The sequence below is a fragment of the Eutrigla gurnardus genome (genome assembly GCF_963514095.1).
Source record: "Eutrigla gurnardus genome assembly, chromosome: 13".
Lineage (NCBI taxonomy): Eukaryota > Metazoa > Chordata > Actinopteri > Perciformes > Triglidae > Eutrigla > Eutrigla gurnardus.
The window spans coordinates 10,823,423-10,850,641 of record NC_139936.1 but is presented as its reverse complement, the minus strand read 5'-3'; the positions used below and the strand labels follow the sequence as shown (position 1 = coordinate 10,850,641).

The 27,219-nt window shown below is 42.3% G+C and overlaps 1 protein-coding gene across 2 annotated transcripts in view; it reads right to left on the bottom strand.

Moving 5' to 3' along the window:
* Positions 1-27,219, bottom strand: part of grid2 (glutamate receptor, ionotropic, delta 2) — a 396,313-nt gene that overhangs the window by 25,772 nt on the left and 343,322 nt on the right. For both annotated transcript variants that reach the window (XM_084025430.1, XM_084025431.1), the window contains exon 14: positions 3,102-3,268. In XM_084025430.1, the coding sequence (XP_083881556.1) occupies positions 3,102-3,268 (167 nt within the window). The remainder of the gene's footprint in view (positions 1-3,101; positions 3,269-27,219) is intronic.

The window sequence follows — 27,219 nt, the reverse complement described above, 5'->3', positions numbered from 1 at the left end:
AAATCTGCAGGCTGTCTCCATCAATCAGAGCACAGCACTCCCACGCACACACACACACACACACACACACACACACACACACACACGCACACACACACCGCTGCACATTATTTGTTCTACAGTGCCAACAAATATACACAGATCCAAACACAAATACACAAACACACACAGGGACACGGAGTGGTGATGCACTTTCACTCTGGCAACGGCTTCTTCCAAACAAAGTGGTTGACAACGATGAGGTTTATTTTGTAGAGACGTCGCCCTCCTTTCTTTCACTTCTTTCAGTGTCAAAGCAAATACATTATTTTTCATGTCTCTTGTTACCTTCAGGGACCTGCGGATAGTAAACACTCCTCAAGTATGCAGAACGCACACACACACACACACTCGCTGAGACGCTAAGTACTCCTCTGAAGATGCCGATTCCCTCTCCAATTACACCGCACATTCACTATTTATCATCTCACATTTTGTGCTCTCTTTATAGTACATTTTTTATTTTCCCGATATCAAGATTAATTATCTCATTGAGATTATGATATCTGTTGGAAAAGGGACCCGAGAACAAATTGAGAAACAATCATTACACACACGAACACATTTATTTAAACAATCAAAAGTTTTACTTGCTGCTGTTTTGGGATATATATATATATTTGAGAGTTGTAAAATGTAATATTATGAATAGCGTAAAAACATAGGGACCCTTGCAGGGCAAAAAAACACTTTGTGCAGCTTGATTGAAAACAATTAGACATTAACAGTCTGAGATCTGCTAGAAAGTTATAAAAAAACAGCTTAAGACGAATCAAAACTAATAGAAAGCAACATCATGTTATGAGAGACTGAATCAAAACCCAGACTTTACACTGACTTTGATCTGGAATATGTTCTTCTAACACAAGGACAGAAAAGCCCGAGGCTGCAATCAATATTTTTCCTCTGTCATGTCACGGCAAGATGAGAAACATCAGAAACGTCTGGCAGAATATAGTGATACAGGAGCTGAGATTTGTGGTGTCTGTACTGGCATGTGAAAGGAGTTAGGCATGCTAAGCAGATGTTGCCTCTTATATAATTCCTCCCATCAGCCTCGCTGTTTGTGCCCTGTCTACACTGCACCGCGGTTTCAGAAATCCCTCAGTGGATGAGATCCATACAGCAATCTACCGATGACGACAAAATCCTGCCCATGTCGTTCCTGTAGCTACTGCAGCCTGTGTCGTCTCAATAACACTCACGCTTGTACACTAGTTCCACAACATTTCCCCTCGGTATTTTGGAAAGGTCCCATCACAGCGCTCTGGGCTCGTTGCTGCAGACCGAGATTGCGACTAACGGCTCGAACGTTTAACAACCTCCGATGTCTCTACGAGCAGGGCTAACGGAGTGTTGATTTTCAACTGTAATGATGGAGTAAACCTTTGTAAATGTAGCCGTAATCTACAAATGAATCACCTGATTATGTTCTGCTCAAATGCAGTCATCTGTTGTTTTATGTTTGAACAAATGGATGTGCACTGGTCAAAAACAAAAGCCCAGATCTAATCATCAAGTTGCCAGACTTGTCATGACCGGGCCACCAAAGATAATGAAGCCGAGAGAAGCATTACTGTCCATGTTTATCAGGGCACGGGGACGCTAATACAATCCCTGCCCAAACCTGCTCTTTGTACTTTAATTAATCTGCATAACACAGAATGTCAGGATGGAAAAATAGAAATAAATCACAGAAAATAAAAAACAAAACAATTATACCTCTGTAATTATGTTTTCCCTCCTGATAATTTCCGTGTCTGTTTTTCGCTTGAACCGTGGGGGGAGCGGTGGGAGTAAACTGTTTGAAAACTGCCTTCCCAAGAGTGTGACATTGCCCCCGAAAATAATAGAAGGGAATTGGAAACATTGCCAGTCAATTAATTGTTTGTTTATTTTGATAAACAGCCATGATTGGCAATATTCTGAAGAGCAACGCTCTACCGCATACGGAGCTAAAAACAGGCGGGTCGTACACTCTGTGAAGCTCACACATGTTGTCCCACGTACATGAAATGTGTTTCCATCTACACACACACACACACACACACACACACACACACACACACACACACACACACACACACACACACACACACACACACACACACACACACACAAAACAACAATGAGAGACTATTTTACATATTCTAAATTACAGCATGAAAGCATTAGACATTTTGGTTTTGCCCTCCCCTTGAAATGATGCAACGCTTGATCACAAACAAAACCAAAGGGGGTGCGAGCGATCCTTATGTGGCCTTCACAGAAACGCCTCACCTCATATGACTGAGCTGCGATGGGTTGATGTGGCTCATATCGCAGCATTGCATTAAAAATAAATACAAACAAACAAAGACACTCAGCTCTGCAGAAGCACAGCAGAGACAGCTGCTCAGCGGCTGACAGGAGATGAATCAATGACCTTTTTACCCAGCTTCCTAATAGCCCTCGCGCACAAGATAAGTAGAGGAATGAATGAATAAATGAATTACTCCGTGGCCACACAACAAAACCTCCACTGTGTGCTCTAGCAACATGTTGGACAGCTGGAATCAGTTCAGATGCATCTGCACTGTCTGCCGTTGACTCATGTGAGGCCGCGTTGTCAGACCTGCTTAACTTCAACGTGAACCGATGGTTCACGCCGAGGCAGAGCGAGGTAGCCGCACGCAAGTGTCGTTTCATTCATTCTGGAAGATAGATGCACAATTTAATCGGCTATTCTCTATAGTCTGACTTGCAGAAAAACATATTTCAAGCAGGAAGAGGGCCAAACTGTATGGGACTGGCCACATTTGATTTGGCTGACATGAATTTGGAGCAGCCAACTAAACGCTAACACAGCCTCTCCTGAAGTGGCCGCATATATGAATGCATTTTCCACCCCATAACTCAAAAGTATAAGGGCATCTCTTATCTTAAAACGGGAGATGACGTGACTGAGATGAACAGTACGGAATATAAATGGCTTCTCAGCGCATGTGAACCGTCTCCTTTAAACAACAAATAAAGTGCAGCCGAGGATGCGTCCGACTGGTGTTTACTGTTACGTCTCTTACCTCTGGGAGAAGATGTCCCTGTAGGGGCTGCCGTGCTGCATGGCGATGCCGTAGCCACGGTCTGGAGCGCTGCTGCTGACGGTGTAGAACGAGCAGTCCTCGTCGTTGTTAGCAACGTACTCCAGCACTGCCGCGTCCCACACGAAGCCAAACCGGCCGTACTTCACCTGAAAGAGGAAGAAGAAAAATACATTTACAGTCGGTTGGAGGTGCATCTTGGCCTCAGGCTATAGAGGTGATACCCAACAACATTCTGTTGTGTTATCAAGATGATTCACTAAGAGGTCCTTGCTGAGATTCTCGTTAATGTTTTAACACATATTGATCAAAAGCCAAAGACTTTTTACTTGCAGCAACATTTTACGTGCATCTATTCCTTGTTTTTAGTTCTTTGTTCCTGAGCCTTAAGCTTCATCACATATGCCTGTAAGAAGAGGGTGACAGGTATCGGTTGAGAAGAGTTTTTATTACCAGTTTAGCTCCCCGATTCATTAAAAAATCGATCAATAGACCGACTCGTTGTGTGTCATTGTGGAGCAGCTGAATGGTGATACATTCACTGTAAAGGTGATATACAAGGACTCATCACAGAGATATTTCATAACCACCTGTCAGAAAAAGAGGGTCAAAGTGAAGCAAGGTGAGACTCCCGGGTTGTTTTACAGAAGTGAAGGTGCTTGTTGTTAACGTGGCTCCTCGTAACGTAAAAAAGAAAATCTCTTCACTCCGAAATGGAGACTAAACAACCTGGCTGGGATACGTTTTCTGACAATTCACTCACACACAATCGACACACACACACACACACACACACACACACACACACACACACACACACACACACACACACACACACACACACACACACACACACTTCACATTATTTTGGATTCGGTGTGTCATTAACTTTTATGGAGCTTTATGAAACGTTCAAAGTCCTCTGTCTTCAGTGTGTGTGCTTGTGTGTATGTGTGTGTGTATCACCTCAGTTGGTCTGTGTGTGATGACTAATGTCTGAGCACTGACAAGACCCTCTGATTGGGTAATTTCACAGTCTGTAGTCCCCTGAAGTGCATGTGTGTGTGTGTGTGTGTGTGTGTGTGTGTGTGTGTCCGCAATAATTCACTGCAGGGCATCAGATTGGCTCATTCTGCACTTTACAACCTTAAAAAGAATGGAAAGAGTACTTTATTACTGCAAATCATTTAATGGCTTTTCATTATTACTTTTGAATTGGAAAGATTATGGAAAGGCCTTGTGGAAAGTAAATTATTAAAAAAAAAGAACCTACAATAGTACAGGACTCGCTATTTGGGTGAAAAGGTCTGTGTGTGTGTGTGTGTGTGTGTGTTACTATGCACAGGCTGTATTTATGTGGTGAACCCTGATGTCATACTGAAGACACAACCAAGCTGTGCTTATCAATACAAGTGACCACAATGATACAATGACTTCATGTGATGGCTCAGCTCACACACGTAGTCTTCCTGTTAGAGTTCTTCCTGATAGAAAGTCAGCATTTATGTCACCATGTAATAAATTAAAGGCCTGTTTTACTGCTGATGTAAACAAACCCTTTAACTCCATCAAATAAAAGCACCACTGTCATAAATATAGTTGTTAAAAAGTCCCTGCATTATAAAAGACCTGTCAATCAAGTTAATAGAGACAACAACTTCCAATCCTGTCCTTTAAATTTTGGTGTTGAGGTGACACTTTCGCCGAGCTCAGCGTAGCTCGAGGTCACACCATGCCTTTAAGGGAAAGGGACTACAAACCCCCCCCCCCCCTACGTGTTGATGCAAGGACAGGGTGGGATTAATGTGTGTACATTGACTCAGGTGCCATTTTTAGAGGAAGCGTGTGAAAAGGACTTTGGCTTGGATTATATACAGTACTTCACTCTTTATCCACCTATATGAAAAAACACGATGGAGGAAAACAAGTATAAATGGAGTCTTCATTACGTGCCAGATGAGCTGGAGAGAATGAGTGAGAGTACAACACATAGCAGCACTGGTGTAAGACTAAAGGTAAAAGAAAAGGATGTGGGGAATAGTTGCTGCCTGAATATTTTGCAACAGTATCTTATGTTTTCAAAGTTTCTGAAATGACGGCACACGTAAGTGATGAAAAGTTATTATTAAGGTTTTTATCTGGTGTATTTTATTTTCCAGCCATGGATTTGGGACCTCACATGGGGTCACTTCATATTGGTTCCAAACTAGTCATAAGAAGATTTCTTCAAGTGCAGTGTGCCTTTAATCCAATTAAAGTACACCCAATAAATTAATAATTAAAGCAATGGCAGCGTAGCACAAAGTCACATAAAAAGGAATTATCTCCACAATGAAAATAATGCCAGGGCCCGGCGAGGGAGAATGCTATTGCCTGCAGCTGCGTTTCATAAGCAGAGACGATGTATCTGTGAATAGGGAGCACTTGATTTGATGTACTAGAACAAGTGCTCTACATGCAAAGCATTGGTTTAATATTGGTTCCAGTCTGATTAATTACTAGCAACAAAATCCCGACAGCATAAAAGTGACGTGTGGAAGGTCAGCTTCCCCTGGTGCTTTGCTATACCTCTGATTGTGATCATCTAGCGGCTCACATTGAAAAGATTTGCAACTTTCTTATGGAGAACTTTGTTCAGTCTGGAAAAGCTTTTATATTCTTTTTATCGGCCCACATTGCAGTATGTTACGTGTACTCGTTGTTTTGCCTTTTGCAAACAATTATCTGTGAGATTTGCCAGGATTTTTTACCATCGTTAGCACTGCTAGCTGTGAGCCAACGTCGAGAGCCGTTGAGAATAAATGGAAAAGCTCAAAATCTCGTACATAGTACCCTTGACAATAGTACTGCTTTCCAAATGTCTGACACTCACAGCTAACATCCCTTAAGTCTGCAGCCTGCCTAAATCCAAATGATGAGAAGGAAAGAGAACGCCATCGAAGGAGGAGGGTAGACATCCGCCTTCTATTTGTCGCTGTAGGAAACATAAGGTCACTGGCATACAAGATTGATGAGCTCTCCAGTTTGTTACGGACTCAGTGGGATTATCTGGGCAAGGCAGCTTTATATGCTTTCTCAAGCTGCATTTGCCTGCACAGCGTAACCTGGCAATGAGCTCCAATTAAGGTGTTACGCAGGTTAAACTGTTTACATGCACTTTTGACAGCCTGCGATTGAGTCTCTACTTAAACTAATATCCATGACAATAAGACATACCAAGAAACCAGTAGAAAAAAATACTACAAATATGTAAAGATGCTTCCGCTGGCTACCTCCTGCTTCTTTGATAAAGGCCTGATACAATACAAGGAAATAATTCACGACTTCTAGCAACAAACGCAGCTTTCTTGCATACTTTTGTTGATGCTGGAATACATATTTTACACTGATGTCATGGAGGCACGACCTCAATTTTATAGCAGCTGAGTACCAACCAAAAAGAGAATAGAATAATAGCTCAAATCAAATCATTCTGCTTTCCAGATCGCAGCGGCTTTAATACTTTGCCAGCGACAATATTAGAAAAACAACAGTTAAGTGTGCAAAATGTTTACGGGTCACAGTGAGGTTTTCTGAGAGTTTGGTTCGAGAGTTTTGTTCGAGATGGAAAAAAATAATAGACCACTCTGCATTCAGTGCAGGGAGGTAAACAAAGCTAAGGAGATGGTTGGGATTTTATTTTATTTATTTTCTGCTATTATACTTGAACTCACCAGTTCACATATTATCATAGTGCAGATACTGAATCAGTGATTTTGGACTTAAAAGTCATATTATTTGAATTGAGAGATTTGGGAGTTTGGGGCCGAAGGAGGATTGTGGTCAAAGAAGGAAAACTGGTTATAAAAAGATGGAGGGGACATGCCTGACATGGGATCATCAACTACCAATATGATATTTGCACTGTAGTAATGTGTATTTTCCATACACATTACTCTACATGGCATATGCCATGTTTCATATATCTACAGCATATCTTTTGCATATACTCTATCACAAAGACTTCTCCTCTGTGCTTGAGAAACTAGAGAAAGAAAACATTAAGACTTCTGGCCATGAGTTTCCTGAAGGAAAACATCATATTTGGAAACTTTTTGTCTCCGCAGAGATGACAGATTTTTAACCAAATGTCTTTCTTACAAGTTGCTCAATGGCTGCCTATTGCATCTGTTACCTTGATCAAATCTAAAAATGGTAGCTATTTCTCAGAGGAGGCGATGTCCAACAATAGGAGGGAACAGCTTGTAATGTTGTGCGAAAGCCTCAAGCGAAAGCCTCAATCACTGAAACCAAAAATATGCTTACACCAGTGGGCTGTGTTCACATGGTATTTTAAATAGCATGATTTCCAGTTTCGTAAAACAAGAAAAAAACTTCCTATCACCATACAAATGGGGGGCAAGAGATTCTATCATTAGCTATCATCCGGAGAGCTTTCCAGCACTTTCATTTGCAGGCACATTTGAGTGAATTGCTATCAGATCGTGGGTCCTGCAGGGAATAAACGTGCCTGTATTTGTAAGCCTTTCTCAAGTGAACTCTCCATTAAATCGTTTCAGTCTTAGGCTTTAACCTGCTTAAACATGTCTGTACTGTGAGATTATCATGCACATGCAGTACGCATATGCAAGCAACACTAACTACCGCTTTGCATATATGTCCCTCACGTAACGCACACAGATGCACGGCGGACACGCACACACTTTTCCTTCTGTTCCGTGTCCAGGGTTGTGACGCTAGTTGTGCCAGGGTAATTATCAGAAGCTGTTTTCCTCAGAAACACTGACACTGGCAACACACACACACACACACATCAAACGACCAACAAATCCTAAGCATTATTGGAACTTGTTTGTCTCTCTTATGAATGTGACACAGACAACACAGCGAGATCCATAATCACTCAATTAAAGCCTGGTCAGCCTCTCTTTCCTTCTCCTTCCACTATTTTCCATCACTCACATGCAGGATGCTGAGTTTATTTAATGAAGATAACATCACTGAACCATGAGCCATTTTTGCTCCTGCTCTAATTTGTTTTTTTTTTAAGGCAAAGGGACAGAAAACTGGAAATTATGGGAATTATGAATAATTTTCCATTCATATTTATAATTAGTTGTTCTAACAAATATTCTCGTAAAACGCAGACTTGGTTGTGACAAGAATGTTAACATGTTGTACAACATCATTTGAACTAATTACAATGTAATCTTATAAATGCACGGCAGACCATGTTAACAACCTAAACTTGAAATCAATAAACGCCTGATAAGATCTAAAATATTACTTCAGGAGCCAAGGAAATAAACTCCAACAGAGCTCACAACAGGTCAGAACCACATCAGGCAAACATACTATTACTCCCATGCTTCATTACACTAATTTTATTTCAGTTGCATTCCCCAAACTTAAGTTTACTTAAACAATACTCCACTTGTGCTAAAACTAACTTAAAGAGACGCTTTGTGTTGCCGAAACACAACCATAATAACACACAAATAAGGATTTGGATTTACCAAGAGAAAAACATATTTCAAAAGGTCAGTCCACTTCATTCTTGATCAGATGAAGCAAAACTACGAGGTGAAGAGGACTATATATGAGCACGGTCCTGGAAGTGCTCACACATTCTGACTTGTATAACTCTCGAGATGCTCCTTTCCAATTATACGACAGAACCAGCCCAACGAGTGTCTAGGCAGGTTTCAAGAGGTCCTTCTATCTCGTCCACAGTTCAAACAGTTTGGCTTCAGAGTCTAGCCATGCTGAAGCTTCAAAAAACAGCTAAACTACTCCAGGGTCCACTCTCTGACTGTCTTTTTCTCTCTCCTCCCCTCTCCCTTGAAGATCCCTTCAAGGGCACCCGACATGCAAAAGGAATAATAGATTCTTCATCTTGCTCTAAGTAGGAATTCAAATGTATCAAAAAATGTATTTTTCCTCATCAATGAATTACATTTTAGATTACAAACACTTTTAAAAGTGGCACATAACAAATCGTCCCCGAGTGCAAAGTCAGATTCTTAAACGATTCAGGGTTTTTTGCCTTTTAGCGATAGATGAAATGTGTTACACATGGGAGGTTCGGTGCTTGGGAATACACTGATGAAGTGGCTGCAGAAGTGTAAAAACTTCAGATGAAGACTCACGGCCGTGATAAAGTAGAACATTTTCACCAGATTTTATTCGTTCATTATTACACCATTGAGCAGTATGTTATGGAGTTAAGATGGCAGCGCGTCTTCATCCCCCACAGCAAAGTCCATATCCATTCATTTTTTATCTCCCAGAGAAACAATCAGCTTTCATGTGAAACGGAATTGCAAAAAGCTAAAATGTGGCATAAACACAACAAATGTATACCTGTTGTGATATTTGACAGTTCATAATGTGAATATGGAACTCGTGTGTACTGACAGGTAGGCAAGTCTTTGATGTAAAACTTTCTCTCTCGCTCTCACACACACTCACACACACACACTCACACTCACAGACAGACCTACTAATGGTTCTGCTACGTCTCCCTCTCATTCCCTCTCCTTGGTTCCCACATGCTCTCTGCAGCCTTAGCGTGAGCCTCATTTGACAAATCAGAGAGTATTACAATGATAAGCTAAATATTCCCCCCCGGTCTGCACTGGCTGGCTTCATGCAGATCTGTGGTTATCTGAATAAAGATAAGATGAGGTGCAAGCAAATCAATCGAGGCGCAGGAGAGGGAGATGGCGCCTCCCCTTCCATGCATCATGCTGCATCAATTTATGTGAAGAAGGTTATTTCAGGACATTCTCTTGAAATTTAAGAGCTAGGTTTTGGTATACCATGTTTTAATAACTATAATATACATTTTAAAAGAACGGAAATACCACACAATCATCCAGCTAAAATATCAACATGATAGAGTGGATATATGCATTACATTGTCGTATGCTTTTAATACAAAAGAGGCTTGTGAAGTGGTAAATACAGCATTAAAAGCACCGTTATACTTCCTGTAAACGACATATTCATTGTGTGGTTTGCTTTCTTCGTCATTCTCTCGATCAATGATCAATTACATCCCTCTTCCAAGAAGCAAAACACAGAAAAGCGCCCGTGGCCCGATCCGAGCGGATGAAAGCCTGGCTCGCAGGTGGCATCGATCCCTCGCGAGGCCTTCTGTCTGACTGCTTGCTCTGGTGACAACAGTCGCCTTCATCCCCCTGAGATGCATATATGACAACTTCTTCACTCCCTCTCTTCCTCTTTGTTTTCTCTGTTGTTTAATTACCCTCAGCTGTCATTAGTCCTCTTTGTTTCTTCAGGAAGTGGGCGCCAAAGGAGGGGAAAAAAAGAAGAAGAAATGAATCGCCTATTGCCACGCTGTATGCAAATCTTTGCTCAGACCGCGTTAAGCCGATGAGAGATGTGATAGTGGAAGAGAGGAGTAATTGGAGACAGATGTTGGAGAGACGGATCATCCGAGACGGATCAGTGAGCCAAAACTAAGATGCCACCCTTAATAGGATCTGGCAGAAAAATGATTATTTCTCTCCGTTTCCTTTTCATCTCCCCTTTGTTCGACTGTATTTTTCATAATGAAGTCTCGTGTTACATTCGCTTGCCTCTGAAAAGTGTGAATCATTCTTTTTTTTATGTGGCTGGGTGTACTTGTTTTCTTAATCAAACCCCCCCCCCCCCTCCATAGTCCACAATAAAGACAACACTATTGGATATGTCTACCAAAAATAGATGGTGTTTACTGTCTTCTGCTTTACATGCCCTGAAGTACGATTTGATGTCTGTCTGTCTGTCTGTCTGCCTGCCTGTCTGTCTGTCTGCCTGTCTCCCAGACTAGAGGTCACAAATATAATTGAGATCTATACGTTGGTGGAAACAAAGTATAAAAGTAGTAATAATTTGCATTTTGCACTGAAGAAACTCTCTATATAGTAATGCATCATGTAATGGCATACTGCACACGAGGGGAGGCTTGATATGACTCCATGACTATAATGCAGTGATGTCCTTAACTTTCCTTTGAAGGTGGATTTAAATCCAAAACATACAGGGAAAGTTTGTGCTTTCCTTGAATTAGTGAAGAAGGGAAGTATACTTGCACAACTTGGATTAAAGGAAGGAGAAGAGCTTGAGACAGACGGGCAAACAATGAAATAAACAGAGAGAGACTAGAGACGTATGTGTGAAAACCCCTTTGTCTGAGAAAAGGCAGGCTAACAAATATCCTCAACCAAGTCAAAACAAACCAGTAGATGAACAAAAACTCCATCAATAGTTTCAACTGCCCCCCAGACAGAAGAGCTGGGTCAGAACATCCCACTGTCCATCAATGAGCCTGTCTTACTTCAAGGGGTCTAGACCCCTTCCACTCAATCAAGCTCCGTGGACGGACTAAATGTGTGAACCGTGTCTGCCACCTTGCTCATCTCAATGTGGAGGATCAGTGACTGACTTCAAGGTCGTCCCAGATTACTGAGCTCCTCAGCCTGTCAAAGCAAATGAGACCGGACACCCTCGCCGAGGACCTTTTGCTTTGCGGCTCTCTTATCTGCCACAGTCGACCACTTCTCAGCCGTCACTGTGCTTGACTGAAACCAGCCCTCTATTCTACAACCGTGGCCACTTCACTTACGGGGTGTTACTTTTCACAATTATACCCTTCAGCGTAGACACGTATAATCGTCCACTTTGGTTGGCATGGGGCGCGTTTACTGAAAATCAACCATGGAATTAAGACTGCGATGTGCCGACATTATGCATTAGCGGCAAACCACAGCAGATCATCGTCCGAAACAACCAGGAGAAGCACAGCCTGCCAATCTCACTTCACTGAGGCAGGATCCCGAATGTCAAATATATGCCAATTTCACATTTTAGCAGTTTTGAGAACATAAAGGGCTGATGAAGTGCAGGTGGTAGTGTTTGACCCACTACTAAGAAGCTGCCAGATCTCCTAAATTAAGTTCAGAAGCGGTTTCAGTGATCAGTTTTGGTGCCAAAGTGTCAAAGCCCCCCTAAAAGAAATAATTCAATAATGGCTAGGAGAAAACACTGGAGATGGATTCCATCCAAGGCAACTTTTAAAGCTGAATTTCTATTTAAGATCCAAGTTATGACATCACTTATGTGTGTGTGTGTGTGTGTGTGTGTGTGTGTGTGTGTGTGTATATATATATATATATATATATATATATATATATATATATATAATTTAAAAAAAGCCTTACATGTGGTAATATGGGAGCAATACACTCTGATTTGGAGGAGTTTTAATTGGAACCATGGGAGAGAAATCATGGTTACAAAGGCAAGGAGAGAAAATGATGACTGATACACTCAGATGCTTTTCCAGCAGCAACAGATTTAGGTGCACGAGTGCTCTCACACCATCAGTCACCGTATCTCCATCTACTCCCGAGGGTAATTAAATGGAGGGACTTTTTTCCAGTTGCTATTTATCCCAGAATGATTTAAATTCCAGGAGAAATTTGACCCGTAGCAGCTACCTGACGGTTGAGTTGAAGTAAATGAATGACAATAAGAAAGAGCCGTCACTGGAGAGGAGAACCTCGCTATCAGTTAGCAGGCTGACTGACATACTGTGCCAATACTTCACAGTGGTTCTGATAATCTGAGTGCCTCCGCAGCCGCACTCACCAAAAAAATAATGAACAGCTGGTGTTTGCCAAAGTGAATCTTCCAGATCATACAGTCCCATTGCTCCCGTGAATCTCTCCACATTTTAAAGCATCTGCTATTGTAACACTGCTTGACCGTTCTTTATCATGGGCCAACAAAGGCCTGTAGTCACTCTTGCATAATGTAAACATGTGTAAACATGTGTAAAGAGCGAGGCGGAGTGTGCCTTTACTCATTCCGTTAACACAACCTACTGTTGGAAGGCAAAGGGAAGATTAGATTACCTAGAATGCATTTATTTTTGAGCATGGTTCACAGGAATCCAGCCCTCGGAGTTCAACTCAGACCTGGGCTGAATGTTTCTGAGCACACTTTCTGTGCAGGGAGACGCGGGCGGGCATGCCTTGCAATTTCGATGGGTCCGCTGTGAGACTCGGAATGAGTGTGCTGCTGAAGGCTTGCACTTGGCCATTACAGATACATTTCCATTCCTGCCTGACCGCGTGTATGAAGGCAGCGAGTGCAGTGTGGAAACGATTTCTGTTGTAACTGCATTGCAAGTCCCCCGTGTGTGTGTGTGTGTGTGCGTGCGTGCGTGCGTGTGTGTGTGTGTGTGTGCGTGCGTGTGTGTGAGAAAGTGAGCCAGCGAGAGAGAGAGTGGAACTAAGTCTTCCTTTGCAGGTAGAGGTCATGAGTGTGGTGCATTAGAGACTAATAAACAGTGTTTGTGTGTGTGTGTGTGTGTGTGTGTGTGTGGGAGAGAGAGAGAGACAGGAGAGAGAGAGTCACTGGAACTAAGTCTTCCTTTGCAGGTAGAGATCATGAGTGTGGTGCATTAGAGACTAATAAACAGTGTGTGTTTGTGTGTGTGCGTGTGTGTGCGTGCGTGCTTTGGATTCTTGAGATGTGACCCAGACACCAGAAATTATTCCATCTGCTAAGCCTTGAGCTACAACAGTCTTCTGTTTCCCGTTCTCTCTCTGAAGGTGCCTTTCAAACGGAGTAAACCTGCTCGGTACTCGTGTCCTTATGCTAAACAGTCATTCAACATGCTGCTGAATTTCCTCAAAAAAACAAAAGGACCACATTTTTACAATTCGACATGGAGCGGATGTTATGATGTCCTCTGATTAGTTAGATGAAACTACATGGAATGTCTATTTGAAGTGCGGATGCCATGTTTTCAAGTTGTTCTCTTTAGATGGCCAGAGTTTGTGTTACTGGGTTGAAAAGGTGTGAGCACTCTTTCCCATTCTCATTTCTCGTTCTTGGGGCATATTTACTGCAAATCTTTCATTTCTCAGTGAGTTTCTATTAATATTCACAGATTTAGTTATACCCCCATGGATCCCTCACATCTTTTCATGAGCTACTTTCATGTTTTGGAGTAGGTGGAATCGATGCTACAGAGGTCCAACATTTTCATAGATCAAAATTGAAGCACTAAGATGGTGATGAGGATAATAACAGAGTAAATCCTTCAGCTCTCACCTTTTGTTCACACATACAGACTCACTCTTCCTTATGATGAGCCTGATGTCTGCAGGGGTGTTCGATGTTAAGCATGTAATTGAAATACTCATCTCTGTTTGGGTGGTTTCTGCTACGCATAAAAGAAGTTAATTTCCCTAGCAATGTGTTTTCACACACCCCTTCCCGGTAGCTTGTTATAGTTATTATATTGAATGGGGAAGTTGTTGACAGCAACATTCAGCCTTTTCGCCAATTTCTATGAAGTAAAGTCTACTTTGAGTATTCTGATTTTGTCTAAAGTGTTCTGCTTCCTGAGGGAATCAAATTGCCTGTGTCTAGTTCATCTATCGCTCGTCAGAGGACACTCGGCTTCTCCGGGTGGAGCCACCGGCTGACTTTTCAGTCCCGAATGGTTGTGGGCGGTGACAGACGGTTACTTCTGTTAGCTGACCCGGAGCATCGCACCGGTTCCCTCGACAACAAGCCTATGGCATTTTTCATGAAAATAAACTCTGTGGCAAACACAAGTTTATACTTACATGTTTTGTTCCGCAAGATAACCTTCACAAATGACTTATTTGATTAAAGCGTGAATACAATTGCCAGAAGTAAAAAGCCAGAATTGTGAAATTCCACTCACAAACTTCTTTTTCTGTCATTTCTTTGAGAAGCAACCATTCTCGATTAAATTCTGGCTTTTCAATCACATGGGGCGACACCGAATATTACAGTGTTTATGAGTCTCCTCTTGTTTGCATGGCGATGCAGATGCGGGGCGATGAGGATGCGCGGGTATGTAATGGGAAAGTGTTACATCTTTAAACGAGTGAGAACGGATTGCAGATCTCATTACTGATTACAGCTCTCGCAGGCATTTGGACTTTTTCTCTCCCGCTCCAGCTTTTCCTTGTGTTGCTTTAGAGGAACGTCTGAAGTGAACTTTTTCCCTTCACTACCACTCTTTCCCTTGTGTGTCTTTCGAAACCGTTTCTCCGAAAGCCACTCTTCCCTTTCGGCTTCACTCCAAATCCTCCCTCTCCCTCTCCCCAGCCCTCCGGACTGTGATGCATGGCTGTCTGTGTTTTTCAAAAGTCCATTAGTTGCTGGCACGAGGCCGCCTCCTCTCCCACAGACAGAGATAAAGACGCAGAGCACGGCTGCCCAGCGGGCCGCATGAAAATGAGAGGACAGCTGAGAGAGAGAGAGGGAGAGGGAGGGGGTGAGAGAGAGGAAAAGGGAGAGTGATACAGCAGGAAGCCCGAGAGCAAAGAGGGCAGAGGGGAGAATGGAGGAGGAAAGGGGACGATGAGGGGGAAACAAAAGAGAAGGGAGTGATGGAATGACAAAAAAAGAAATATAAACACGCACCAGGAGCAGAAAGCATAGGGGGGAGAAAAGAGGGAGGAAAAAAAGGGCAAGAGGAAGAAAAGCTTCCCATTGAGAAGAAAAGGAGGAAGGAGGAAAGAGTGAGAAATGGAATGGGCCGAGGGTGACGGGGATAAGAAAGAGGGGCCAATTGTAAATAGATATCCCACCAACAAAACCTTTTATATAACGATTGTCTTTGTCTTTTTATAACACCCTCCACCTCCTGCGTTGTCCCCCTAATTTATCTACAATCCAGTAATTGAGCTTCCGCCTCAAAACAAAACACAGGGGAGCTCCAGTGATTCATCCTCCACTTGTCTTTTTTATCCCCTTTTTATCTTGGAAATGAAGATGTTATCTAATGGTTCGCTTTATGTCGCAGAGCTGGCTAGACATGACGCACACCAGGCAGATGAAAAACGGGCTTTAAAAGTTATTTTTTCCCCCTTTCTTTAGAGAGAAAAAGAACATGGCCCTTTGATTAATATGTTGTTTAAGTTTAACAACTTTGCTCTCTGTGTTTCCATTGGCCTAATTGCTTTTGTGCTCCCCTCCATGTTTCTCCCAGCCAATCTCTGAGTGCATTTTAATCTCCTACAGGCCTACAAATATATGATGCATCTTTGTATCATGGACTTCAGCAATAGATAATCCAACACATTGAAAAAAAACAACAACCCTTAAATGTTATTTCCTTACGACATCTTAATTAGATGGCCAACTGCTGGTTTGGGATTGAGGTCTCCCACCCAATTTATACCTATGGCCATCTCATAAAATCAATATTCTGTATCTGTATTCTTGTGTATCTCTTTGTTTTTCAGGTGACGCCATTGCTTTTAGGTTTACATCCGCTTATTTCCTCTAAGCTAAGTACATGCCCGCCTGTTTTGGCAATTATTTTCAAGCAATAAATGGCCATCTACCTTCCCTCTCTGGCTCATTAAGGTGGGCTGTGTCATTAAGGGTGTGAGGGGCATCATTAAGGCTAAGAAGCTCTTTATTTATTGGGAAAGAGATATCGGAGTAATCAGAGTCAAACTAATGCTTTAAAATCATACAGAATGCGTAATGAGAAGCATGACTGAGCCAGGCTGAACCTCTGAACGGTCATCATTACTGAGCTGTTAAGAACCACACATGGCACAAACCCGACTGCAGGTCCATGTACCGAGTTGTATGTTTGTTTGAAAGTTGTATGCAAAATGCCACACACCATCTTATAAAATAAAAAAAAACAAGAAATGTTAATTACGTTGCCACACAAGTATCAAATGTATTTGAATGAAACTAAGGTGGAAAATCCTGTTAAATCTGATTTGGCTGGTATAATATTAAAATATTCAAAAATGAATTGGCCATCTTAAAATCCTGGGACATGTTCAAAGTACATTCCTAAGTAAACTATTTGAGACAAAACCAAATTAACACCTGAGATCAAAGTGTTTGAGGCCCCTACAATGTGCCCTGTATGTGTATTTTAGTCAGTTCGGGAATTAGAGGCATTTTCTAAGTTAAGTTAAATATCTAGTTATCACTATTGACTTCCCTTGTTGTTAGAAGTCGGTCGATGCCCACAAGTTTAAAGGAAAACACCACCGCATTTCCATACTGAACTATGTTCTGCTCTGATCTTAGACGAGGTGATACATACCTCCCTCTCCTCTGTGCGTGCACTCAATGGCTCTTGCGCGCACTCCGCGCAGCGCTAATTTGCTAGCATGTAGCTTGTCCTTAGGATCCAAAGGGGGGTGAAGTTAGAAGCGACCAAGCACTTCCACGTTGTCCCTATTAAAATACGGTTACGCGAGTAGTTACACGACCCAAGTCTGGTTACACAAAATGAAACATGCCAATTTTTCTAAGCGGATGACAAGGATAACTATATAGTATAGCGGAATAACAACTGGAAGCACTTCGACGTCGGCGCAGTAATATCATCACTCCGCTCCCCCTCTTACTTCCGTCAATAGAACCTACGTGACCTGCACGCCGTCGCCTGCACTACCTGTAGTAGTTTGTGCACAGTTGAGGAAGCATCAGGTTGTAGTAAGATAGTTTGTGAACAATCAAACATCGTGGTTATAACGTGCATCGTACAGGGTTGTGAAAACAAGCAGAAGGTATATAGTCCTGTCATGTTTTGAGTGATGATATTACTGCGCCGACGTCGAAGTGCTTCCAGTTGTTATTCCGCCATACTATATAGTTATCCTTGTTATCCGCTTAGAAAAATTGCCATGTTTCATTTTGTGTAACCAAACTTGGGTCGTGTAACTACTCACGTAACTGTATTTAAATAGGGACAACGTGGAAGTGCTTGGTCGCTTCTAACTTCACCCCCCTTTGGATCCTAAGGACAAGCTACATGCTAGCAAATTAGCGCTGCGCGGAGTGCGCGCAAGAGCCATTGAGTGCACGCACAGAGGAGAGGGAGGTATGTATCACCTCGTCTAACATCAGAGCAGAACATAGTTCAGTATGGAAATGCGGTGGTGTTTTCCTTTAAGATTAAAAAAAAAAGTCTTGAGTGAAATTGAAAAGCACAACACTACAAAGTCAAAAGCAAGCCTTTGTGTTTGGCAAAACAAGTTCTGTTTCTGAAGAGTGTTTGAGTTACACAGTAATGAATAATAATTCAAGCAGGGCAAGTGGAAATTGAAATAAGGCATTTTCTGTTGTCCTGTTTTGTTCAGTACTAGATCAAGTGATGAATGGGGAACAGGTTGGGAAATTCTTGTAAAGGACCTATTATGTTTTTGTTTTGTTTACAGTGTGAAATTGTTTTTTTGTGCATGTAAAGTCAATGAGAAGAGGAGTTAAAGTACACATATACACACTAAGTGGTCGACCAATTATAACAAAGTGGACCAGCTGACAAATCAGCACTAAAAAATATCCGTCTGATGGTACAGTAGTATGAGAGATTAGCCATGGACAGACAAAAAGAAGCACACACAAATACGACCTCATAATCTCCTGGTGTGTCTGGTGGAGATAACTCTTATAACTATAGCATGAAGTAAAAGAGGAGGATCAGTATCGAGATGACATGAAACTAAAATCTTGGGTGAACTAATGTGTGTAATGAATGTTTTTTGTGTTTGTATTTTATATTGTGTTATTGTTTTATTACTATTGATGTTCAAATTATTGTTTTTTTTTTTTTATTTGATATATTTAATTTTTCATTTCATTTTATTTTAGCATTGAATGTCAACAGTGTATGATATTGCGCTATATAAATACATTTGATGTTGACTTTGACATACACATGCCTACACAGACTAAAATAAAGCGGCGCACAATTGCGGCATTCATCCGCTGACTTTCATTAACTTCCTTGTGTTGTGCTGTAATTATAACAGATGCGAGGAGGTGTGGCGCAGGACAAAAGAAGGAGAGGAAAAACACAGATATTGCAAGGCAGAGAGGAGAGAGTGAAAAACAAAGCAATTCCAAGTAGGACAATTGCGTGGGTGTCGGATGGATCCTTGAGGAGAGAAACAGATACAAAAAAAGGCTATTAGGCTTCATTATTAGATATGGGAAGATAGAAAGTATCGATTGAGAGAAATAGATCATAGAATTGTTTCTTCCCTTATTCATTTCTTTCTGTCGTTATTAAAACATATACTCATTATCTCCTTTTCTCACTTCCGTCCTTGTCCCCTGACTCTAGTCTGACTCAAAACCAGTCCAGGTTTTAATCAATACCCACCACTAACATGCAAGGATGGTTTCCGTCTATGTGTATTCTTTTTATCCGGCGTCTATCAGCCCCTTATTACAAATGTCTCTTTCAATCCTTACTGTCTCCTTTGTTTAATATGTAGAGTAAAGTCCCCCTCATTCCCTTCTTCTGTGTTCCTCTTTTCATCTGCTCCCCATCTGAGTCTGAGTCACAGAAGCACTGTCATCACACAGGCAGAGAATTGTAACAGCAGGAAAGTATGTTTGCTGTTTGGACTTGTTGTGTTGAATCCTAATGAGCTATCAGACTCCGCAGGAGAAGTGCTTTCTCTTTTTTTCCCCTGTCAGGGTGATTTGCACGACTAGAAAAAAGAAAATGAGAGAAACCCAGCAGCCAAAAAGGCATTTTCTGGTCTTAGCAGAGGCTGGGTTATTACAGAGGATATTGCGGCAGTCATACCAAGGCGCAGTGACAGATATGTATCAGGGCAGCTTACGTCACTGCGGAGATCTCGTTCAAATCTAATAAAATACACGACACACACATAAATACGACATTATTCATTTATTTCTATTTAAAGGTCCCAGCTTTTCTGTAACTGGCCCAGACACAAAATACCACGAGCATCGGTCCTGACTTTAAAGAACAAAGCGAGGGCACACGACAGGAAGAAGGAAGGGAAGAGGGCAGGGAATTAGAGGGACGACAAGAGGAAGCACTGGACGGTTGCTGCATGTTCGCTGTAACAGATACAAGGTGCAGAAGTTTTTTTGGCGACCCTGAGACCTAAAAGCTTTGCCCGTGAAAAAGTCAACCTCGCTCTCTCAGCTGGAGAAGGAGGGGGAAAAAAACAGTGAGATCTGTCACCCTTACACAGCTGGGCCACCCTGCTCAGTAACCTTGGCAACTCCCTGACCAATGGCTGGTTGGCAGGAGGTCCTTAAAGAACTGTGACATTGACACAAACACACGCGCCGCTGCGTTACGGATCTCTCACTCGCTGTTATTTGAGAGGGTAAACAGGTGCTGCAGAGGCGCCTCTAACACACACACACACACACACACACACACACACACACACACACACACACACACACACACACACACACACACACACACACACACACACACACACACACACACAAACAATCCACCTTGCTTCACACTGTTCCATTGGCTGATAAAGTACATCTACACGATGGCACGGTGGCGAGATGAAACCTGGTGAGAAGAGAGAGACGAAGGAGGAAACAGAGAGGGGAGGAAGATGGACGATGAAGAGGACAGGGCCTGTGGTCTCTCACCATCAGTCTCCCGGGCAGTCTTCCCAAAGCTTACTCCCTCTCTCTCTCTGTGTTGTGTTTGCTTTCTAACCAACACTCCATCCATCCATCCATCCATCCATCTCTCTCTCTCTCCCTGCACTTCTCTCATCCTCCTCACCAGCCTTCCTATTACTCTTTCTTCCTTTCCTCTATCTGCTTCCCTTTATCACCCTCAGTGCTTCCTGTGTGAGGTGTTCTTCTTCTTCCTCCCTCTCCATGTTTCCCTCTCATCCCACCTCTTATGTCAAAATAATAATATAAGTTACAAGTAATTAAGTTTTACTGCGAGGGGAAATATGACCGGGGCCACTTAACGCATCATTGTCATTGAAGGAGAGGCCTCATTTGTAGTCATACAAATCCTGCCCCTGTCTCTCTAAATCCCCTCTCCAGCGTTTGATTGGGTGTTTTTCTTTTTGATGGCTTATAGCACCACTGATTAATGCGCCCAAGACTCCATTAAAGCAATGGGAATATAAAGAATTTATGTATTAATAAAATATGGTGTTAAATCCACCCACATCCTCTGTGTCTATGCTTGTTCTTCTGTCCTCCTTTCCTGCATTTTGACTCCATCTCGGTTCCCGTCCACAAATTATTTGGGATTCCTTGATGTATCAGCTCGATCCCCTGCTCCTTTCTTTTTCTTTCTCACACATCCACCTCTATTTACAGTCCCTTTTTAGTCTCTCGCTCCTCCCTTCATCTCTTTCTTTCCACCTTCCAAAATCTCCCAATTTCCCCTCCCCGAGCACTCATTCGCCATCCATATCATCTTCCCCTCCTCCCTTCATCTCACTCTGCTCCGTCTCAATCATCCTCTGGAGTGCCGTGATGGTCTCATCCAGGGCTGAAGGACCCAAACAAGTCTCGGCTGATTTAACGTCAGCCCTGTCTGGCAAATAGCTCTATCTGAGAAATCAGCGCAATCTTCATCATCATCACTGAAGTCATTATGGTAAATTGGTGAAAGCGTACAGGTCTGGCATTATACAGCTCCCAACTCCCAGTATGGAGATATATGTAGCAGATGTGAATAAATGATGGTATATTCCATCATCATTTCTGGAGACATTATGCTAAATGGGCAGCTGGTGATAGGAAGATATTAAGTGATTGGCTTGTTCCAGAATGCAGTGAAGCATTATGTGAGAGAAATGAATACATTTTATACCGTGAATAATATTTAACATATATAACATGCATAACAGGTATGCATAAGCAGCAGGTGTCAGTAAAACTCCAGCGGTGAGAAAAAGTGAAATCCATTTTTGACAGAAGTGGCAGGACCTAATCCAACACGAGTAAAGCCTGTGTGCTTGTGTTGTGATCGATGTGGCCTTATCAGCTGAATGGGTCAGATCCGTTTCAGCATGGTAATACGCCAAAACAAATTTGAAATTCAAATCCAAGAAATAGTTTTTTTTTTTTGGTGGGGGGGGGGTTTTATAACCGACAGCAGAAATGGGTAAATGCTTCGGCTGAGGCGAATGTCCTCCATACAGTATAATCTGAATATGTACATATGCATGAGGCATTTAACTTCTCATACCCGCTGTTAACAACATGCCAGCATGCCCCTCCCCCCCCCCCCCCCCTCTCTTTCTCCTCCTGTTTCTCAACCTGGATTGGCTGATATATGCACAGGTTGAATTCAGAATCAACCATATTCCATATTCATATCAGTTAACAGCTGATTGGTTCAGGGCTAGGTTGGAAGGATATTCATATTTTTGGGTCACGGTATTTTGAGTATTTTTTAAGGAACAGGGGCCTAAGAATGATGACATTTTGTAAAGACAAGATCCTGGAGAAGATCAAAGTTTTTAACAAAGCATCTTAGCCCCTAAGTGAACTCTGAAGGTGAAACACTGCGCGGAGGACTTTTAAGAGTTCATTAAGGAGAAGATGGTTGAAAGACAAACCAATCAACCTTTTTAAATCATATACCTTGAACTTGGATCTTGGACTGCTTGATAGAAAAGGCTAAGTTAGGAGCTCTGAACACGACACCTGGAATCCTTTAACATGCTTTCTTTACTTATGGCCTTGATTTCGCAGTCAATGTTTCAAGACAGTGTTTCTCCTTTTTTAAAGCTGCCATCAATATGAGACTTGGGCGTAATGATAACATATCGTGCAAGGACATGTCAGAAAAGACACATTTTCTAAAGTGGATCCTTCTCATAGTGCAGCAGAAAGTCATACAGACAGAAAATCACTCAAATTGGCAATCCACTCAACTCTGAAATCACTCAGCAGTCATTAGAGACTCTTGAGGCCTGACAGAGAGTAGCTGTCATATTCACACAGGAACACTTACATCACAGTCAGGTGTGTGTGTGTGCTTGTGTGTGTGTGTGTGTGTGTGTGTGCGCATGCTGCATGTATGTGCATAAGCCAATGTGAAGGTTTTAGTGGTTTAGTGTGTGAGTGCATGCCACACTTTAATATATGCATACATATGTTACAGTGTCAGGGCTAAGAGCTACTCACATTTCCATTTCCCATATATCACACGTGACATTGGCTGAAATCAATTGTGACTACAACATCTACAATCACTGATTTAAAATCATAAACTATATAGAAAACCACAGAACATATACTCAAAAAACTGTGATATAGTACTAGATGTTGTAGAGCTGACTGGCTGTTTAATATTTTATATTCAAATGTATATTTTAGTTGAAGGAGTCGCCATGTTCCACTGACATGATTTTCCCTTTTTATGACGATTATATTCTGCCTAATTGTGTTAGCACATCTTATTACGGTCCGTGTCAGTAATTTACAAGTAGCGGTCTAGAAGGTGCAGAGATAAAGTAATAAAGAGGGTGAGAAATTGATACTTAATCGTAGTGATTACTTTTACAAGTCAGCACAACAGTCAAACGCTGAGCTGTCAGGAGCTCCTCAAAGTCTTTCCTAACATCACACGCGTACAAAAGACTGAGGAGAAAAAGGCTTTTCTCCCTCTTGAGACCAAGTATAAATCCAGGAAATCACAGCAATAACAGCACACTTGTCTTTGATTTTTATATATATACTGTATATATATATATGTGTGCATGTGACATCAGGTTAATGAGATATCTAGTCTGGGATGCAGCACCTCTTGGTTTATTGAACACCTTGATCATTGACGTGACAAGCCTGAACCTGCAGCATGTGCCTGCATCGGGCGTGTGTTCATGTATCAACTGCATATTGGTGTGTGAGTGATACTGGAGACGGCTCAGACACTGACCCGTTCTGACATATAATATCAATCTGCTGCAGGAAAAAGGAAGAAAACTGATAGAGCACAGGAAACGCTGATGACAGAGGGGAGTAAGAGGTTTATTTTGAAAGAGAAAAAGGCCTGAGAGAAAGAGTGGGAGCGGTAAAGGGAAAGCAGCATCGGAAAAAAGGAGAGAGAGAGAGAGAGCCTGACACCGAAGGGGGAAATATCAAGCTCTCAACCTCACTGGGATCAAATATAGCGAAGGGACTGGATTGAAGAAGACGAGCACACCCAAATAAATGAAACGTGACGGAAAACAAAAGATGTGCGAGTCTGACTGACTCATGGGCTCCGTAATCACATCTTGGCCTTCCAAATAGCCTCCAGCTTGAAAATACTATTCCAGGTATTCTGCTCGCTGGCTTATATATAATATATGTTTCAGCCTGAAAAGAAATCTGAACCTGTTGAAATTCCACGAAGGAATTTCTTTTAGGCGACAGTTTCTTATCGGTTAAGTGTTTCACAGGGAATGCAGGCTTAGTTTATGAATCTCCTTTTAACAGACCTTTACGAAAAGAAACCGAGAAGAAGAAATCATTTATTGTAGCCTTTGACACTTCTCTTATTCTCTGACCATCTCAGCAATTGTCCCTGAACGGAAGTGTTATTTAAGGCAAGTGCTTAACGTAGAGGAGGATATAACTGGTACGTAAATTGAAATCAAGTTTACATTTCTAGTACTGTATTTAGGAATCATTAAATAACAGGTTTAAACATACAGTCAAGCATGGCAACCGTGTCACTGATGGTGCCACTGCAGCAGGAAGAGAACATTGGCTTGTGTCGATGCAGCAAAGAGAGGGGGACGGACGTCAGTGCACCACTAGAGAGCAGCCTGCAGCCTTTAACACAGTGTAGACGAGACTGATGGAGAGATGGGGGGGTGCGGAGAGGGAAAATATAAAGAAATGTGGAGAAGGAAAGAGAATATATATTGATAGGGCGGTAACAGTTTGGAGGGAAGAAATAGTAGTGTCGGAGCACAGAGGGAGAGTTACGCAGAGATTTGCAAATAATCGGTGGTGCATTGAAGACATGCAGGGGAGGAAGAAAAACATAAAAGAGAGAGACAGTCTGAAGGGAAGGTCTGCCTCCTCTTTGCGTTCTCCCTCCACTGCCGCAACTCCGGAGGTGTCACCTCTGTCATGTAGGATTTATCCATGAAGATCCTCTCTCCATCCTGCTTATGACCAGCCCTTCATCTACTTCTGTCTCCTGTCACTCTGCTTCCATTGAATAGCAACCTTTTTTTTCATGACAGGACATTCCTTCTCAGTGGCACCTTAAAGAACCATCCACCGTTTAAGCTAACTAAAATAAAAATACTTTTTTTGGTCACATTTGCTTAAACAGTCACAAATTGGACAGGTTCCTAATGCGTCTAATGGCATTTGCAAGATTGGGCCACGCCAGAAAGAAAACATCCAATCAGAGCCGAGGTGTCTCTCATGCAGCTCGTCAATCCCTGCTCGTGAACTCCTATCAACCTGTCAAACTCAAATATGAATCACAATCCTGTTATTGCATCGGTTAGCTCAAATATTTTCAGAAACATATATTAATGTACTGTTTCTAGCCAAAGTTTGACAGCGATTGATAGCTGCGTTATAGACTCCTCGGCTCTGATTGGTTCTTTTCCTTTGGCCAAGGTGGAATCTTGCAAATGCCATTAGGAAAATAAGGAGGAGTTGTTTCCACAGATTATCTGTCAGGATATAGTGGCAGTTTGAGCAAATATGACAGACAAATTCATTATATTCATGGCATTTACCAACTGTAGCTCCAAGCGTGGCTCCTGGGAATGTAGAAGCCAAAACACATTAATGTAATGTCGCCATTGGGCTCATTTTGTCTTACTTTGTTTCTCTTGCTATTTCCATAACTCTTTCTGCTGACACACAGATAATAATGAGCGAATTACACATTATTTGTGCAGCGGATGACGGTAATCCAATCTACAGAACATCCGCTATTTGGTCCGATGCTGCAAACTAGCAAACAGCAGACCGGTGCGTTAAACTCCCTGGCACGCTGTTTGTCAGTACCTCTGGCCCATGCACTTATTGTAAGAGTCACACAGGCTTTGGATGCAGCTCCACATCACGCTGGAGGTTCAGCTGATCCCCTGGATACCGCTGTTGTCGTGGTGATATTACATTCACCTTTTAGCTGCTCTTTGGAAGCTGCGATGTGGCACTGATGTACACACTGGGTGGAACTGATTTTTGGCTTCACTCCCAGGAGCCAATCAGTGGAAAACAACATTGAGTTTGACTTCATGTTGACCTACCCTATTGTATCAACAGTGGTAGTAGATCTCTTACCAAACCACATTTTTTTTATCTCGTATAATGCAAGGATGAAAAATTCTAATGTGGTTTTTGTGATGTCATAATGCTTCTGTACTATGCTGCTCTATGATAGTGCCACAAAGCATCTTTATTATTCCTAAATACTGAGCAGTCTTGCAGGAAGAATATCAAGAACGATTTTAAAACTATTTCAGAATATTCAAGGGGAATTTTGTCTTTGATATATATACAATAAATTATGCAAAAGGGTCAATATGTCGACACGTTTTCAGTTTATGGGCCCTAGTTTCGTGGCGCGGCGCAGGGTGGCGGAGCCGGCGTAATGCAAGTTTCGACCCGCGCAGCCTTGCACACGGTCAGTTTGGCAGTTTGGTGGATCGCCTGCGCCAAGATGGGTGTGGCGGCGCAGCAGGGGGAGGCGTCACAGATTCAGCTTGGCGTAGCGGAAGTTTCGTGGCAAAAAGCCTTCGCCGAAAGCCCGCCAGCTCCAACCTGGTCTACTCTCGGTGCAAGGCGTAAATAAAGTCCATTCATTCGAGGGCGCGCAGTGCGTACACGTCACCGAGACCTCACAGGCAGGTTTCCACAGTTCCAGGCACATTTAAATGCAATAAATAATAACAACAAACACTATTTAATGCAACTAATTTAATCAACACGTGAATTTATATCTATATAGATTGTCCCGTCACATCTGACGTCAGATCAAAGGCGGATGGCACGCGTAACGGAAACTCAGCCTCTCGGACCAAAACATCTCCCTCTCTCTCTCCAGTTTTTTATAATATGGGCATTGTTATTATTATGATACGCACAGCGCGTGATGCGCGTGGTGGGAGCGGCGGCGCTGCTTCTGTCATCGGGTTGTCAAGTGACGGATCTTGCACTGAACCTCCCCTAACGCATTAAAGGAGAGGAGAGGAGCTCATTTGATTGGTGAAGATCTGAATCGGCTGTATTAATCCCAGTCCACGCCTCGTCTCCTCCTCGTCTCCCACTC